The sequence below is a fragment of the Paramormyrops kingsleyae genome, unplaced genomic scaffold (genome assembly GCF_048594095.1).
Source record: "Paramormyrops kingsleyae isolate MSU_618 unplaced genomic scaffold, PKINGS_0.4 ups38, whole genome shotgun sequence".
NCBI lineage: Eukaryota > Metazoa > Chordata > Actinopteri > Osteoglossiformes > Mormyridae > Paramormyrops > Paramormyrops kingsleyae.
Genome location: NW_027325976.1, coordinates 157,122 through 175,330, shown reverse-complemented (window position 1 = coordinate 175,330; position 18,209 = coordinate 157,122). Strand labels below are relative to the sequence as shown.

Sequence of the window (18,209 nt, the reverse complement as noted above, 5' to 3'; positions counted from 1 at the left end):
AACGTACCTTGTTCCGTTGCCTAGTTCCTGGACGCCACTTCGTCAGTTTCTGTCTTACTGCAACATGGCTTGTCCTCAGCGGAGACACGAAGTTCCTGAGATCATCTTTGATACCAGAAATGTGCGATTTTACCGCAGACTCGAACTGTTGGGAGAAGTATGTACTATAAAGATACCGTAAATAATTCAGCTGCAATTTGTCTTGTAGAGTAGAGGTCTGCAACGGGGCGGGACGCCCGCGGTACTCGCAGGACGCGGCGCGGGTCTACATTTGACAGTTTCTTGTGCCAGAGCGGGATGAAATATCAGTCCTGCGCAGACCTCTAGTTGAAATAAACACAGAGCCGCGCCACAAATTTCAATGTTTCCCTATATTTCTCTCATTTTGACTGTGAAATGTTTCTATTGAGACTGTTTAGATATTTTTTAATTCAGGTCTGTAGCCTAGTTAGATAAAAAAAAAATTGGTACCTTATTTAATTTTTATAAGCCAAGATATTATAGCATTTAAAATGTGTCCGGTATTTTTGGCACACCCTATACTTCAGCAGCCTTGCTTGCGGGATTCAGCAGGTGGGAGCTGGACAAATCATAACAGATGCGGGCGGGAGCGGGTCGAAATATTACACATTTCTGCGGGATGAAAAATTATTTTTCATAGATTACGGAAAATGGGTAATCAATTACGTATGGCAGAAATTCTTAAATTCTTAATGCACTTGTGTTTTTAGGGAGGTTTTGCCCAATGTTTCAAGATGATGGACATTTTCACTGGAGAGATATTTGCAGTGAAGGTGATTCCGATAAAGCACTCTGATGGAATAAAAGAGGTATGTGGTCTGAATCCTGCTTGAAGTCAGCCCCCTCCACAGTTAAACTGCATTTCCCTTATGCTCATTGTGGTAACACGTCTGACATTTCAGAGTCTCCGAGAAGTGGTGCTGCTGAAGCTGCTGCAACACCAGCATGTTGTTAACTTCTCCCATCATGTAGAAGATGACAAATTCTTGTATATCTTCATGGAGCTGTGCAGTAGGGGGGTGAGCCCAGCTGTTTCTGGCCTTTGCAGACAGTTTGTTAAGGTTAAGACTCTATGTCGACTCACGCCATCCTTTCTTTTCCCATTCTAGTCAATGCTAGACCTCCTTCAGGAACGAGAAATCCTGAGCACGCCTGAAGTGAGGTTTTACATGAGGCAGCTCATTGGGGCCTTACGACACATCCATGGCAAAGGCATTGTCCACAGGGACCTCAAATTAGGTATGTGTGCCTGCACACGTGATTTGTTTAATTCTTCACATGTTAGTGTTGGCATTTTACATGGCATTTCCTGTGTGGTTTATATGATTGCTGCCTGCTGTTGTATTCTGCAACTGTTTAATGTCTGGTGTTATTAGGTGAAATATTTGAGTCATTGGTCTTTCAGAGAACTTATTATTAACGGAGGCCTTGGGATTAAAAGTGGCCGACTTTGGACTGGCCACCAAGCTGGAGCCACTGGAAAGCAGGCAGAAGTGGGTTCTTTTTCTTAGATTCTCCAGCAAATCTTTCAAATTGCTCATGCAGCAGGCTGAAGCACATGTATACTGTTTTCCTTTTGTGTGTGTTGTAGACGCTTTTGTGGGACGAGAGAGTATGCGGCTCCTGAAGTGTGGAAGATGGAGGGACACGGGCCAGAGTCAGATGTCTGGGCGCTGGGGTGTATCATGTATGTATACCTTCTCAATCGTCCTCACAGTCAGAGCCAGAGTCAAGAATGATATCTGAAATGCACCAATGCAGAATGTTGTTAGATGCAAATGAAGCTCAAATGCCGTTGCTGACTTTCTCGATACAGGTATACGATGCTTGTTGGTGCATACCCCTTTGATGGCGACGCTGAAGAAATCAAGCAGCGTGTCACTAAAGTAGAGTACACTCTACCAAAGTCCCTCTCCTCATCAGCCAAGAAATTGATTTCTTGGATCCTGCAAAAGAATCCACAGGATCGGCCCACATTGGAGCAAATCCTGAATCATACGTTCTTCACTAAGGTACATGCAAACTGCTGGTCTGCTGAGTTCAATAGTATTCATGCGTCCTGAGGAATTGCTTTGCTCAACCGAAACATCTTAAACTACAACCCTAGGGCTTCACTCCGGAGGAAATCCCATCAAACAGCTACCACAAGGTGCCAAGTTTCAGCACAGTTAAACGTGTAAAGCACTTCTTCGTCAGGCTGTTCCGCCGCATATTTCGACAAAGGAGACCCAAAGGTAAGTAAGCTCCTTCAACACAAACCTTGCTAGTCTAGTATCTCTCAGTTCATCAGGCTCAGATACCTGATTTTCCCATGTTTTCTTGCAGATATGCCCCACTGTGAATTCAAAATGAAAACCAGCGGCCCTTTCGTCTACAGCAGGGCTGTCCTAACTTTTTTTAGTGAGGGCCACATACAGAAAAATATTCCGAGGGCTGGGCCAACTTACTAGATATAAGCTATGTATGGGGACGCTCGTCGCTAATGGCTGCCTAGCTCTGCTCGTCCGCGCGTCCCATCCGCCTTTTTGCCCTTTAGTCTGTCCCCTTGTCACTCTCCCGTTCGCAATTTCGCACGATTTCGGCGCTTGCCCTGTTATTCCTCCTGATGGCTGCTAATCAGCGTAGACCTCGCCCAGCCCTTTCCAGCCCGGAGAAGAAAGTACCCCGCTCTGATGGCGGCGTTACTGAGGAGGCCCTTTCCTCTCTCCTGGCTCCCTTTCTCGCGGAAATGAAGAACTTCGTTTCCGAACAGGTGAACTCGCTAAAAGGCACGCTTCAGCAACACCATTCGGAGCTCCGCGCTGACCTGAACTCGCTGAGGGCAGACTTTAAATCCATACAAAAAGAAGTCGCCTCAGTGAAGGCTGTGACCGATCGGCACTCCAGGGAGCTGGCTGATTTTAATAAGGCTCTGCTTTCCCTGGATAACAAAATCACGGAGATTGAGGACCGCAGCCGTCGCCTCAATCTTAAAGTGGTTTGGATTAAGCTAGGGCGCGAAGGGGGCGATATGCGGTCTTTCCTTAATAAGCTCTGGCCGGCTATTTTCCCCCATCTTCCCAATTTCCAGCCAGCCATTGACCGTGCCCACAGGCTGTACGGCCGGTCCGAAACCTCTTCTCGCCCCTATAAGCCAGTTATTTTATTTTGTTATTAATGTACTGTTATGTGATGTTTTTTTTTTTTTTTTTTTTTTTGCTTCTACTACTATATTAATTGGACGTTTGCTGTACTGCTGTTGCCCGGTTCGCTGACGGTTTCTCCCATTTGCCGTTTTTTCCTGCTCTGTACACGGGGCAGCAAGCAGTGGCATGGGGTCAGTTTTATTTTACTTCCGTTGCTGTTACTCAGAAGGCGGTGGGGATGTGTGCGCGCAGTTAGTGTGTTTTGCGGCTTGGCTTCGGGCGCCACGTGCGCGCAGTTTCCGACATCGGTCGGAGGGGGCGGGAGGGTAGATGTTCTGGACCTGGCAGCAGAACCATTTACCTTTCTATTGTGTTTAATGTTGCTGCTGCGTTGCCGGTCTGGAGCATGGGTTTGGGGAATTTTTGTGTTTGTTTGGGGGGGTGGGAAGGGGGTTTTCCCTGAGACACACTTCCTAAAGTTACGGTTGACCGACCAGGGCATTCAGCCTCTGGTGCATGCCTGGCATATTGAGACTTTTATTTATTTTTATTTTTTATTTTTTCCTTGTTTACACCGTAATCTATGTTCTGTTTTGATAATGGTCAATATAAATATAGCTTCATGGAACGTTAGGGCCCTGAATACCCCCGAACAACAACTGTCCAGTGTGACTGAATTTCTGAAAAGGCAGCACGCTGACCTTGCCTTTTTAATTGAGACCCATTTACTCCAGCGAGATGCACTGCGGGCGGCCTCCAGGTTCTACAGGGTTGTCTCCACTTCATCAGCTTCCTCGCGTAGATGTGGGGTGGCCATACTGGTGAGGCGGACCCTTCAGATTCATATTCTCAATTCCGGGGGTGATGCTGATGGCAGGTACTGTTATGCCCTCTCCGACCTGGGGGGCAGGAAGGTCTGCTTTGTTGCTGCATACGCTCCCACTCCCCCACGCACCTCATTCTTTCAGGATCTTTCTGACCACCTTCTTAAATTTCAAGACTTCGACTTCGTTATTGGAACTGATGCTAACGCTGTCCACGATCCTGTCCTTGATAAATCTCCCTCTCTCGTGGGTAGCCCTGCTGCCCCCCTCTACACGTTCCCTGTGTAAATTCGTGGAGGTCCTGAATTTGGTCGACTCATTCCGCCTAATTAACCCTCCGCTAGAGAATTTTCCTTCTTCTCACCCCGCTTCAACTCCCAATCTCGCATAGACTACATCTTTGTTTCTCGATCTGTTGCCCCCGCTGTTTCTACGGCTTCTCTGATCTCTTCTTCTTTATCTGACCACAAGTGTGCTCTCCTCCACTTAGCTGTACCTTCTCTTTCTCCTCGGGCCCCACGATGGAAGCTCAATACTTCTTTGCTTCGAAACTCCAAATATATAGCCTATTTGATCCCTAGACTTGAAGAATTTATTTCAATTAATTCAGGCTCAACTGATGACCCAGTCTACTGCTGGATGCCGATAAAGGGCTTTCTCTGTGACACCACGGTTGCTTTTGCCAGTGGCCTGGCTCGTGAATGTCGCCAGAAGATCTGTGATCTCGAAAGGCGCCTAACTCACTTAGAGAGTGTTCGTCCTGCAGTGATTGATCCGGATCATGAGACCCTCATCTTAAACACAAGGGCAGAGCTAAATGTTCTTCTGTCACGCCGTGCCGAGTTTTTGGTTCATCGCACTAGGTCTCGATATTATGTCTTGGGTGCTAGGCCCAGTAAGTTGTTGGCTCTCGGCTCCGGCAATGTGACTCTTTCTCCACAATCTCTTCTGTTAGAACCAAGGATGGAGCTCTCACCACTGACCCACAGGAAATTAACAGTAGCTTTTTTCAATTTTACTCATTTATTCTCCCCTCCCACTGTCTCTCCACCCTCTGACCCTGATTTGTTTCTTGATTCTGTACCTCTTTCTTGTCTCTCAGGCCCAGAAGCCTCTATGCTCGAGGCTCCCCTTTCGATGACAGAACTTAAAGAGGCTCTGGACTCCATGAGCCCTGGGAAGTCTCCAGGGCCCGATGGCCTCCCTCCTGAACTTCTTTCTGCCTTCTGGAAGCAGCTCTCTACCCCGCTCTTCCACATGCTGAATTCTGCTATTTCTGCCTCCCATCTCCATCCTTCTCTTAATCAGTCCTTGATGACTTTGTTGCTCAAACAGGGTAAGGACCCCTCAGATTGCTCCAGCTATCGCCCATTGTCCCTGATGAATTCAGACATCAAACTGTTTGCCAAGGTGCTTGCCCATCGACTGCAGGCGGTGATTTCCAAATTGATTCACCCGGACCAAACTGGCTTTATTAAATCCCGTCATGCGGCCGACAACATCCGTCGCCTGCTGCATGTACTTCACGCTGCTCCTTCCTTTCCCTTCCCTGCTGCCCTTCTCTCTCTAGACGCAGAGAAGGCTTTTGATATACATGTCTTGAACATTGGAGGCCGCCCCATCTCTTCCTCGCCGTGGTCTCAGTCGGGTATCTCCACCCTGGGTGACATTTTTGACAGCTCTGGTCTCAAATCATTCCAGTCTCTTATGGTCACATTTAATCTTCCCTCTTCCTCATTTTTTTCTACCTCCAGCAGAGGTCCATGCTTAGGGCCTGTAATATCTCTTTTTCCTCGCCTCTTCCGCTTCACCCGCTGTGCAGATTTGCTCTGTCCTTTTCCGCCGTTTCTAAACCCGTGTCCAGTCTCTATTCCCTCCTAGACGCAGAGAAGGCTTTTGATAGGATGAATTGGTCATTTTTGTGGAGAGTCTTGCATAGAATGGGCTTTGGCCCTTATTTTAACAACCTTGTCCAGACTCTTTACTCCTCCCCCTCTTCTGTCCTTTTGACCAATGCCAACATCTCTCCTCCTTTTCGGCTTCTTCAGGGGGCCAGGCAGGGCTGTCCCCTCTCCCCCCTACTCTTTAATCTGTCGTTGGAGCCTCTGGCTGCTGCCCTCCGCCACTCAGACCTTATTTCCCCCATCCTAGTGAAAGGTGTCCCTCAGTCAGTTTCTTTATACGCTGATGATTTGCTCCTCTACCTTGGCAACGCTCCTGTAGATCTTCCTCATGTTCTTAACCTATTTCAAACATATGAATCCCTGTCTGGCTATAGGATTAACTGGGTAAAATCCTCTCTCCTTCCATTGAATTCTGCCTGCCACACCTCTTCACTTCCTCCTTCTATTCCCCAGGCGAGGTCTTTCAGATACCTGGGGCTGGACATCTATCCGTCGGTCCCAGAGCTTACAGCTGCTGGCTTCCGCCGCGTTCTCGAGGGCATTAAAGCCTCAATCTCCTCGTGGTCTTCTCTTCCCCTTTCATTTCGGGCTAGGCTGGCCGTTATTAAGATGAACGTGCTCCCGAGAATTAATTTTATTAGTTCCATGCTTCCTCTCTCCCCTCCACCTGGGTACTGGGCCTCTGTCAAGTCTGCTATTTCCACATTTCTTTGGGATGGCAAGAGACCCTCCGTCAGACACTCTACCCTAATCCGCGACCGGTTGGATGGGGGTGTCTCTCTCCCGGACTTCGAATTTTACCACCTTGCTTTTACCCTGAGGCCGGTTTGGAGCTGGATCAGTCCTCCCCAACATCCACCCGCCTGGCTTCCTATCGAAGCAGAATATGCTCTCCCCCATCGTCTAGCCTCGCTTCCTTTCCTCCCTGTTAAATTAAAATCCATCTCTGCCTCCGTCGGTCCGATTATCTCTCATGCGCTTCGCACCTGGAGAAGGGTTGAGAAATTGTTGGGCCCCTTCCCAAAATGGCATCCCAGCGTTCCGTTGCTCCACAATCCTGTCTTGAACATTGGAGGCCGCCCCATCTCTTCCTCGCCGTGGTCTCAGTCGGGTATCTCCACCCTGGGTGACATTTTTGACAGCTCTGGTCTCAAATCATTCCAGTCTCTTATGGTCACATTTAATCTTCCCTCTTCCTCATTTTTTTCTACCTCCAGCAGAGGTCCATGCTTAGGGCCTGTAATATCTCTTTTTCCTCACCTCTTCCACTTCACCCGCTGTGCAGATTTGCTCTGTCCTTTTCCGCCGTTTCTAAACCCGTGTCCAGTCTCTATTCCCTCCTAGACGCAGAGAAGGCTTTTGATAGGATGAATTGGTCATTTTTGTGGAGAGTCTTGCATAGAATGGGCTTTGGCCCTTATTTTAACAACCTTGTCCAGACTCTTTACTCCTCCCCCTCTTCTGTCCTTTTGACCAATGCCAACATCTCTCCTCCTTTTCGGCTTCTTCAGGGGGCCAGGCAGGGCTGTCCCCTCTCCCCCCTACTCTTTAATCTGTCGTTGGAGCCTCTGGCTGCTGCCCTCCGCCACTCAGACCTTATTTCCCCCATCCTAGTGAAAGGTGTCCCTCAGTCAGTTTCTTTATACGCTGATGATTTGCTCTTCTACCTTGGCAACGCTCCTGTAGATCTTCCTCATGTCCTTAACCTATTTCAAACATGTGAATCCCTGTCTGGCTATAAGATTAACTGGGCAAAATCCTCTCTCCTTCCATTGAATCCTGCCTGCCACACCTCTTCACTTCCTCCTTCTATTCCCCAGGCGAGGTCTTTCAGATACCTGGGGCTGGACATCTATCCGTCAGTCCCAGAGCTCACAGCTGCTGGCTTCCGCCGCGTTCTCGAGAGCATTAAAGCCTCAATCTCCTCGTGGTCTTCTCTTCCCCTTTCATTTCGGGCTAGGCTGGCCGTTATTAAGATGAACGTGCTCCCGAGAATTAATTTTATTAGTTCCATGCTTCCTCTCTCCCCTCCACCTGGGTACTGGGCCTCTGTCAAGTCTGCTATTTCCACATTTCTTTGGGATGGCAAGAGACCCTCCGTCAGACACTCTACCCTAATCCGCGACCGGTTGGATGGGGGTGTCTCTCTCCCGGACTTCGAATTTTACCACCTTGCTTTTACCCTGAGGCCGGTTTGGAGCTGGATCAGTCCTCCCCAACATCCACCCGCCTGGCTTCCTATCGAAGCAGAATATGCTCTCCCCCATCGTCTAGCCTCGCTTCCTTTCCTCCCTGTTGAATTAAAATCCATCTCTGCCTCAGCCGGTCCGATTATCTCTCAGGCGCTTCGCACCTGGAGAAGGGTTGAGAAATTGTTGGGCCCCTTCCCATAATGGCATCCCAGCGTTCCGTTGCTCCACAATCCTGTCTTGAACATTGGAGGCCGCCCCATCTCTTCCTCGCCGTGGTCTCAGTCGGGTATCTCCACCCTGGGTGACATTTTTGACAGCTCTGGTCTCAAATCGTTCCAGTCTCTTATGGTCACATTTAATCTTCCCTCTTCCTCATTTTTTTCTACCTCCAGCAGAGGTCCATGCTTAGGGCCTGTAATATCTCTTTTTCCTCGCCTCTTCCGCTTCACCCGCTGTGCAGATTTGCTCTGTCCTTTTCCCCCGTTTCTAAGCCCGTGTCCAGTCTCTATTCTCTCCTCCGCAGATCCTCTCATAAACCTCTCCCCATAATTTCTGTCTGGCAGAGGGAGCTCTCTCACACCCCTGTCCTATCTTGGAGTGTTATTTTTCATAATATTAAAAACTGCTCTAAAAATCCCAATCACCAGCAAACACAATTTAAGTTTGTTCACCGATTATACCCCACTCCCCGGAAACGCCATCTCATGGGCTTAGAGCCTGACCCCTTATGTCACCTCTGTCCCCTTCAGGTCCCTGGTACCTTTCTTCATATGTTCTGGGACTGTCCTCCAGCGGCTGCTCTTTGGGATTATGTGGCCAGATCTCTCTCTTCAGTTCTTTCCTCTCCCATCCCTCTGTCTCCCGTGGTCCTTCTTCTCCTGGACTTCTCTTCTCTCTCTCTATCTCGCTTCCAGCGGAGGCTCCTGATGTCTGCCTCGTTAGCGGCTAAGCTGTTATTAGCCTCTCGTTGGAAGTCTCCTGATCGTGCCATTCCCACTGTCTGGAAGTCCACCTTTCTTGATCTGCTTCTGCTGGAACTCTCTGCGGCCCGGATTAACAATTCGTCTGCTTCTACGATCCAGAGCTGGCTCCGTGACGTGCAGCTGGTAGAGGACTGGCTGCGGGTCACGTCCTGAAGCTGTATTCCTTTTTTTTTTACTGATTTAAGTATGTTATCTCTTTTCTCCTCAGTTTTTAGCTGCGCCTTTCGGGGCTGGGTGTGCCGGTGACCATTGTTGGTCTCCTTTGAGGTGCTGTCTCAGGGTGTATTGAGGGGTGGGGGTCGAATATGTTTTGTTCTGTTCTGTCTTGTTCTTTGTAAAAAAAAAATAGCTATGTATGGGCTAATCTCTTTTGTATTTAAGTTCAATCAATCAAATCTGGTCAATAAATGATAATTATGCTTAATAATTTAATGTGTTTATATCATGCTATATCATGTTTATTTTATATCATAAAATTTAAATGTTAATTTGTCCTGGCTGTCATATGTGTCTTAAATAAATCAGTGTGATTTTTTTACTGTGATTATTGTCTATTGGCTTTTTATTCTTAACCCAGAGGGATTTTAATATTTATTATTGTCTATTATTGTTTGTCTGGTGTGTGTGTGTGTACAGTAACGTGGTTTATGAAAACACTTAAAGAGCCAATCATAACGCATTCTTCAGTTACATATGTGTATAAAACCTAACTGTGTGGTCCAACCTCCAGTAGAGTTAACAGGAGTCCCATGTTCAGTAAAAGAACGGAAATACTGGAAAGCATCTGACTGGGGATCTCTGATTATATGCATTACCAGTGTTGTATGGTGTTCTTCCCACAAAATACTGGAACCACCTCTTCCTTCTTGTTTTTGGAATTTATACTCTGCTTCAGGAAAAGGTTAAACTGGTTCACATTAGCACTGCTGAGAAAGTACTGAAGAAATTTGTTATGGTGTTTGAAAGGTTGTACAGAAAGACGAACATCTCTTAATGTGCATTTGGTGACAAGTGTGAGAAACTGGGGTCCTTTGTGGACCACCTCAACTTTTTCCTTTGAATCTTTTAAAGGAGCTCTGTTGAAGTACTTTAATGGAAGCATGTATGTCCAAGATCAAAAGGTTCCTTAGGTGGAAGGATCTCACACATAAGGCTGACAAGTCAATGAAAAATGAATTGGTATATACTGTATACATATTCAGCAGTAGAACAATGTTACAATTGTATACTTCCAAGTACAGCCAATAGCATTTTAAATAAGACTGAAACAATTTCATTTTCACAAATTAGACTAAAGTGCCGCCAGAAGTGTACAGTTTTGTAGCACGTTTTTTAAAGCGTAATTAAATACATCTGTATCGACTCCCTTTAGGCTGGCCTCCCTGCAAAATCTATACAAGTGCAAAGTGTAACCTATTATTATTAGTATGATTACAATGTAGAAGTAGTATGATTACAATGTAGAAGTAAGCACATGAGAATTACAAACATATTCCAAACATACTGTATGAATTGAAAATGATGGAGGTCAAGAAAGAACTGCTCATTCAATTGCTTTGAAGGCAAATAAAAAGCCCCATTTGACCGCAAACGACCTCCAGGAGGATTTAGCAGACTCTGGAGTGGTGGTTCACCGTTCTACTGTGCAGCGGTACCTGAACAAATGTGACCTTCATGGTAGAGTGCAGGAGAAAACCTTTCCTGTATCCTAGCCACACAATTCTGCATCTGAAGTTTGCAAAGGAACATCTAAACAAGCCTGATGCATTTTGGAAACGATCTGTGGACTGAAGAAGTCAAAATAGAACTTTTTGGCCACATACCGAATTCCAGGAAAAGAACACCTGTCCAACTTTTAAGCATGGGGGTGGATCGATCATGCTTTGGGCTTGTGTTGCAGCCAGTGGCACAGAAAACATGTCATTGGTAGAGGGAAGAATGGATTTGAATAAATATCATGCAGCAAATTCCAGCAGCAAAAAGTTGAAGTTAAAAAGAGGATGGGTCCTACAATAAGATAATGATCTAAAACACACCTCAAAATCTACAATGGAATACCTCAAGGTGAAGGTTTTCCACGGCCCTCAGTCACCCGACCTAAGCATCACTGAAAATCTGTGGATACATCTCAAAAAAGCAGAGCATGCAAGACAACCCAAGAATCTTGCAGAATCAGAAGCCCTTTGCAAGGACGAATGGGAGAAAATCCCCCAAATAAGAGCTGAAATATTGAAGGATTGAGTGTAGATGAAGATCTAAGAACATCAAAGCATAATATTTGAGTGTAGTGCAAATATAACAAATTCATGTCTTTTAAGTGCTGAATTGAACATATTTTTTGGCAAGAATTTACTTTAAAAGTTTGATTACTTAAGTGTTTTCAGATGATCTGTATGTAGGCGGGGCTGTTCTGGTGAGGCTGGGTGTGGTCGGGGTCCGATGTGGGCGTGACACACACATAGAGAATGGATACATTTATATTATGCTAATTGCATGATTCTCTAATAGTCTTTTTCAGATGCCCACCAAGTACCAGAATGTTGTTTTATAATTAATATACTGATAAAAGAATTAAAACTCAATATATTCAAGTATAATACGCTATAACATTTTATATGACTTGGAAAATGACAGAAAATAATTTTACAAATGAATGAATATATACTCTGAATATATACATGAAAAATGCACTGCGAAAAAACTTTTTTTTTTTTCTCACTTGTCGTGTCCGGCAGTTTAGCAAGCAAGATGTTAGTCTGGGTGCCTTATTGTGCCAACACTTTTATTTTAACAAGTGGAGCTTCGGATTTAAGCTCCTCTTGTTACTTGAGGTATACTCTTTATTAATCATTTTTATGTCAATGCGCCACAAAGCCGGAGCTGACAGGGGGGGTTAGTGGGAAAGAGATAGAGAGAGAAAGTGAGAAAGGAGAGAAAGGGGTGAGAGACAGAGGAAGTAGAAAAATAAATAAATACATAATAAAAATAAAAATAAAATAAGGAGGGGGGTCAGAGAGAGAGAGAGACAGGGAAAGAGAAATAATACATAACAAACAGTAGAACAAAAAGGAAAGAGTAATAAGAGGACAGCTTCTGCATCTTGCTGCTTTACACCGTATCATCACACCAGCTGCTGTATCTGAAAGATAAGATCCAGGGACACACACAAACAGTATACACACAAAGAAACCAGTGGTACCATTATGACATGGGAATGTGCTTGTGCCAGTATCTGCTTCTGGCATTAAATACGTTAATACCAACGAAAGAAAATAAATATATATGCATAAGCAGACCACCAGGAACACTGTCTAAATATCGTCGTACCCGTATCTGCATCAGAGAGGAGGGAGTGGAAGCCACACACCAACTTTCACACACACTCTCACACACACACACACACACACCCAGACAAGGGGAAAGAGGGATAAAATAGGGGAAGAGAGCCCTAGGCTCTCTTGTATGTGTGTGTGTGCGCGCATGTCTGTGTGTGTGTGCATTCTAAGTGTATGTGTGTTGATATGAAAGTGTGTGTATGTGTGTGCGTGTGCATATGTACGTGTATGTGTGTGTGTACGCATATGTGTATGTGTCTATGTTTGTGTGTTGTGAGTGTATGTATGAGTGTGCAGGTTAACATGGAATGATTCCCAGTGAGTGTGCGAGGCCACAACAACACCGCCCCGGGGCCCCCAGACGGCCGGGAGAGCCCCGACGGGTCACGGACCCAGCCGCCCCACAGCGGCCAGGTACCTGGGCCCCCGCCACCGGACGGCTGCGTGCCCACCCAAGGAAGGCAGGGAAGGAGGCACCGGGCGCCCCCCACCGGCGAGCACGAGGCAGGAACCCCACAGCCCCCGGGAGGCCGGCCACGCAGGCACGGACAGAGCCCGGACCCCGGACCACCCGCACACCCCGCTATAAAAAACTTATAATTGGGTCAGTAACCTTGCTTGTATCAAAGAAATTTAAAGAATCCTATAAGTCCTAGATTTAAATGGTCTGCAGCCATCTGGACAGACATGAAGGACGGAAAATGTATACACAATCTATATACAAAATATATACAGCCATGTATACATACATACATACATGAGAAATACGCCCAGAGAAACTGTGTTCATGTTTCACAATTGGGTCCATGATCTTTATTAAAATCCAAGATACTGACAACGTCCTGTTAAAAGCTGTGAGATGCTGCAGACTTACTGTGAGCCAGAGTGGAGGACAGCAGCACTGTCATCGGGAGGAAGAATGCAGAGATCTGATGGGGCTTCATGATTCCACTGGACGTTTCTGAAGATCAGCGCCGCTTCTACAGCTAAACTGAGGCCAGCAGAGTCTAACCACGTCCTTTTAGAGGGGTTGTGTGTCTGAGGTGGGGGTGGATGATAGATAAAAGGAATAAACATTTATCTAATATGTATTAGCAGGCACTTTTACCCAAAGCAACAAACTTCTTTTTGAAAAAGCAGAGTCCCTGCAGCAATTGGAGTTAAGGTCTTTGCTCGAGGGCCCAACTGTGAAGTCGTAGGATTTAAACAGGCAACCTTAGGCTCACAGACACAGCACCGTAACCCACTGAGTCACACTGCAGCCACACGATCACCAGTTAATGCACGTGAAACAAACTCTGACCACAGACATGATCTTCACTCACTTTGTCAGGAGATTAATAAACACAAATCTCTCTTACAGTGTTTATAGAAGCAGAACAAAGAACAATAACTAGGTAGAAATATTACCTCAGACTTAAATTACACACTTTTAACTTGGAAAGCATATTCATTGATGACATGTCCAGATGTTTGAGCTACAATTAATGTGTTTTAACTCTTATCTCAGATTAGAAAAATCATTGAATGCTGCCTCAAAGTACCTGATTATCAATCTAATTACGAAGGGAGGTATAAAATACCTGCAACACCTAAAGCGTCACTCTCGTCATTGACGAAAACGGAACCCATGGTGGCGAAGAAAAACGGCATCAAATCGTCACTCTGGCGAATTCAATTTTCAAATGACGAATTTTGAATTTTTGAAAAGTCGAATTTCATTTTTTCCCAATTTTAAACCGTAGCACCCGTAGCGCCTAATCAAAACTGTCCCGGCGCCCCGGACACACGATCGTCGATCATCCATGTCAAATGAGCATGGGCCGTTCTAAAAGTAGCAAATGTTATCGATCGGTGTGGGGACATTCTAAAACGCTTAATGTGAAAACGCTTAATGTGGTTTAATGTACCAAAATAGCGACCAATAATCACCAAATTTCGCACACACACATCTGGTCATAAAGACTTTCACCTGACAAAAAATCAAAACCGAAATACAAGGAATATGGACTTTATTTTACGTTAAGCGTTTTCCCCTCCATTGACGCCCATTATAAGGAAAAGTACCAAGACAGCCACCAAAAATTACTATATTTCTCACACATATATCTGGTCATAAACACTTTCACCTGACAAGAAATCTAAACCGAAATGCTAAGAATAAGGACTTTATACTACGTTAAGTGTTTTCCCCTCCATTGACGCCCATTATAAGGAAAAGGCTTAATGTAAAATAAAGTCCATATTCCTTGTATTTCGGTTTAGATTTTTTGTCAGGTGAAAGTGTTTATGACCAGATATATGTGTGAGAAATTTGGTGATTTTTGGTGGCTGTCTTGGTACTTTAAGTTACATTAAGCCTTTTCCTTATAATGGGCGTCAATGGAGGGGAAAACGCTTAACGTAGCCTAAAATAAAATCCATATTCCTTGTATTTCGGTTTTGATTTTTTGTCAGGTGAAAGTCTTTATGACGACCAGATGTGTGTGTGCGAAATTTGGTGATTATTGGTTGCTATTTTGGTACATTAAACCACATTAAGCGTTTTAGAATGTCCCTCTCAAAGGTACTATGAAACACCGGGAAAGTATTAGCTTACCTTTTATATATAGAAATTAGAACATGTTTTCAGCACGCCAGCACGCAAATTTTTACACAGTATTCACGATTCTACCCAACCTTATCAAGTAAACTCGTGACTCGCCCATGCCGTTAGTTGACCAAACACAGTGTGATTGTCAGAAGAGACGTATATTCAGTGAGTTTAATGATTAATTTATTAAGAAGCGGCGAGAGAGTGACTAAAAAAACGGATGCTGAAAAAAAGTGAAGAATTTGATTAGTAGAAGCAAAAATACAAAGAAAAGTGAAGAATTGAAATCAAACTCCAGGGGGAACCCTGCATCATCAAGTGATACTGCTTCAGTTTTGGTGTGAAATGTCTCAGATCATCACCTATACTTGCTTAATACTTCACATGATGCCACACATACAGTCGCTCTTTAGATCGCCTGTGGCCTTGGCCTGGAGCCGATGTCGTCAGACGGTGCCCGACCTTCTCAGGGTGTTTCGACCCTTATCCGCTACACCCTCCAGTTGGCGGGTCGGCAGTGGTGGCCAGATCACTGCCCATCAGCTCCAGGCCTCCAGCCCCCCTCCTCCCTTTTAAACCACAACCAATAAGAGGCTCTTTCTGCTGCCTCTCCAATCCTGCGCACAGCTGCCTTATGGTCCTTGCCTGATACGCCGAGTGTAGTGAGCACCGACCATACAGACTGTGCCGGAAACCCTCTACACCCCACCTCTACTGGAAACAGCCACGTTTGCCATCCTTTCTCTCTGCACTCCATGATGAGGTCCTGGTATTTCAGATACTTCCTTTCATGGGCATCATCACAGCCTTCTTCCCATGGGACAGTCAGTTCTACCCGGATGATCTTCTTTGCCTGCTCTGACCAGATGACTATGTCAGGTCTCAAGGTGGTCTGGACGATGGGAGGGAAAATGAGCTTCCTACCCAGGTCAACTATCACCTCCCATCCTTGTGCCCCCTGGAGGATGTTGGTCCTGGTTCTCCTTGCAGAAGATGGCTGCTCCCCTGCCTTGATGAACTGCAGCACTGATGTTTGTGGCTTGAGTGGTTGCGGCCTTCTCCTGGCCTGCTCCAGGAGCTGAGCGCTGAGCACCTGATCATGCCCCCACCTGTATCTCCCCTGGGCCAGAGCTGTTTGACACCCTGCTATAATGTGGGAGAGTGTGCCATTCTTCCCACACAATTTGCAGAGTGGATCCTCCCTCAGGCCCTACCTTACCAGGTTTGCAGGTGACGGGAGTGTGTCATATACAGACCTCAGGAGGAAACTCACACGGAACGGTTCCAGCCTCCAGATTTCGGTCCACGTGACCCTCCTTTTTGGGAGGTCCCATCTGGTCCAAGTTCCTTGGGTTGCTAGTTCGACAGCCTTCGCCTTCCGTGTCTCTTCCACCTGGTGCCGCACTTCGGCTTGCACCATCTCTCTCCTCTGCTGCACAGTTGCCTTCCCCCACTGGATGAAACGGGAGGTTCCTAGTGTCTGCCGGCCAGTGCAGACATTGCCAATGATATCCCTCAACTCTATGGAGCTTTCAGCTTGCCTAACAGCGGTGTCTGCTACCCACTTGCGGCCGGTTTTTGTTATGACCCCCGCATTGCTGACACGCTCGTCTTTAGAGTCTCTGAGTACCATTGCCACCCTGCACTTGGCCACCTTGAACCCCTCCACCACAGAGGAGAATGGAAGCTGAAGCTGGCTGACGGGGGTTAGCATGGATGCTCCTCACTAGGATTAGCATGGACACTCTGACTGGGGTCAGCATGGACACTCAGACTGAGTTTAGCATGGACGCTCTGACAGTGGTTAGCAAGGACGCTCTGACTGGGGTTAGCATGGACGCTCTGACTGGGGTTAGCATAGATGCTCTGACTGGGGTTAGCATGGACGCTCTGACTGGGGTTAGCATGGACGTTCTGACTGGGGTTAGCATGGACGCTCTGACTGAGTTTAGCATGGGCGCTCTGACTGGGGTTGGCATGGACACTCTGACTGAAGTTAGCATGGACACTCTGACTATGGTTAGCATGGACGCTCTGACTGAGGTTAGCATAGAAGCTCTGATTGGGGTTAGCATGGACGCTCTGACTGGGGTTAGCATGGATGCTCTGACTGGGTTTAGCATAGACGCTCTGACTGGGGTTAGCATGGACACTCTGACTGGGGTTAGCATGGACGCTCTGACTGGGGTTAACATGGACATTCTGACTGAAGTTAGCATGGGCGCTCTGACTGGGGTTAGCATGGACATTCTGACTGAAGTTAGCATGGACACTCTGACTGAAGTTAGCATGGACACTCTGACGGGGGTTAGCATGGATGCTCCTCACTAGGATCAGCATGAACACTCTGACTGGGGTCAGCATGGACACTCTGACTGAGTTTAGCATGGACGCTCTGACTGGGGTTAGCATGGACACTCTGACTGAGTTTAGCATGGGCGCTCTGACTGGGGTTAGCATGGACACTCTGACTGAGTTTAGCATGGGCGCTTTGACTGGGGTTAGCATGGACACTCTGATGGGGCTTAGCATGGATGCTCCTCACTAGGATTAGCATGGACACTCTGACTGGGGTCAGCATGGACACTGTGACTGAGTTTAGCATGGACGCTCTGACTGGGGTTAGCATGGACGCTCTGACTGTGGTTAACATGGACATTCTCACTGAAGTTAGCATGGACACTAACTGGGGTTAGAATGGACACTCTGACTGGGGTCAGCATGGACGCTCTGACTGGGGTTAGCATGGACGCTCTGACTGGGGTTAGCATGGACGCTCTGACTGGGGTCAGCATGGACACTCTCACTGAAGTTAGCATGGACATTATCACTGATGGTAACATGTACACTCTGACTAGGGTTAGCATGAACGCTCTGACTGAGGTTAGCATAGATGCTCTGACTGGGGTTAGCATGGACGCTCTGACTGGGGTTAGCATGGACACTCTGACTGGGGTCAGCATGGACACTCTGACTGAGTTTAGCATGGGCGCTCTGACTGGGGTTAGCATGGACACTCTGACTGAGGTTAGCATGGACGCTCTGACTGGGGTTAGCATAGACGCTCTTACTGGGGTAAGCATGGACGCTCTGCCTGGGGTTAGCATGGACGCTCTGACTGAAGTTAGCATGGGCGCTCTGACTGGGGTTAGCATGGACACTCTGACTGTGGTTAGCATGGACACTCTGACTGAAGTTAGCATGGACACTCTGACTGAGTTTAGCATGGACA

At 46.6% G+C, this 18,209-nt stretch overlaps 1 protein-coding gene across 1 annotated transcript in view; it reads left to right on the top strand.

The window, feature by feature from the left end:
- LOC140586298 (serine/threonine-protein kinase PLK3-like) overlaps positions 1 to 3,212 on the top strand; it is a 12,060-nt gene extending 8,848 nt beyond the window's left edge. The window contains exons 3-10 of the mRNA XM_072708110.1: positions 732 to 830; positions 924 to 1,040; positions 1,131 to 1,260; positions 1,427 to 1,514; positions 1,613 to 1,708; positions 1,838 to 2,033; positions 2,129 to 2,255; positions 2,347 to 3,212. Of these exons, the coding sequence (XP_072564211.1) occupies positions 732 to 830; positions 924 to 1,040; positions 1,131 to 1,260; positions 1,427 to 1,514; positions 1,613 to 1,708; positions 1,838 to 2,033; positions 2,129 to 2,255; positions 2,347 to 2,471 (978 nt within the window). The 3' untranslated portion in view covers positions 2,472 to 3,212. The remainder of the gene's footprint in view (positions 1 to 731; positions 831 to 923; positions 1,041 to 1,130; positions 1,261 to 1,426; positions 1,515 to 1,612; positions 1,709 to 1,837; positions 2,034 to 2,128; positions 2,256 to 2,346) is intronic.
- Positions 3,213 to 18,209: the final 14,997 nt, after the last annotated feature.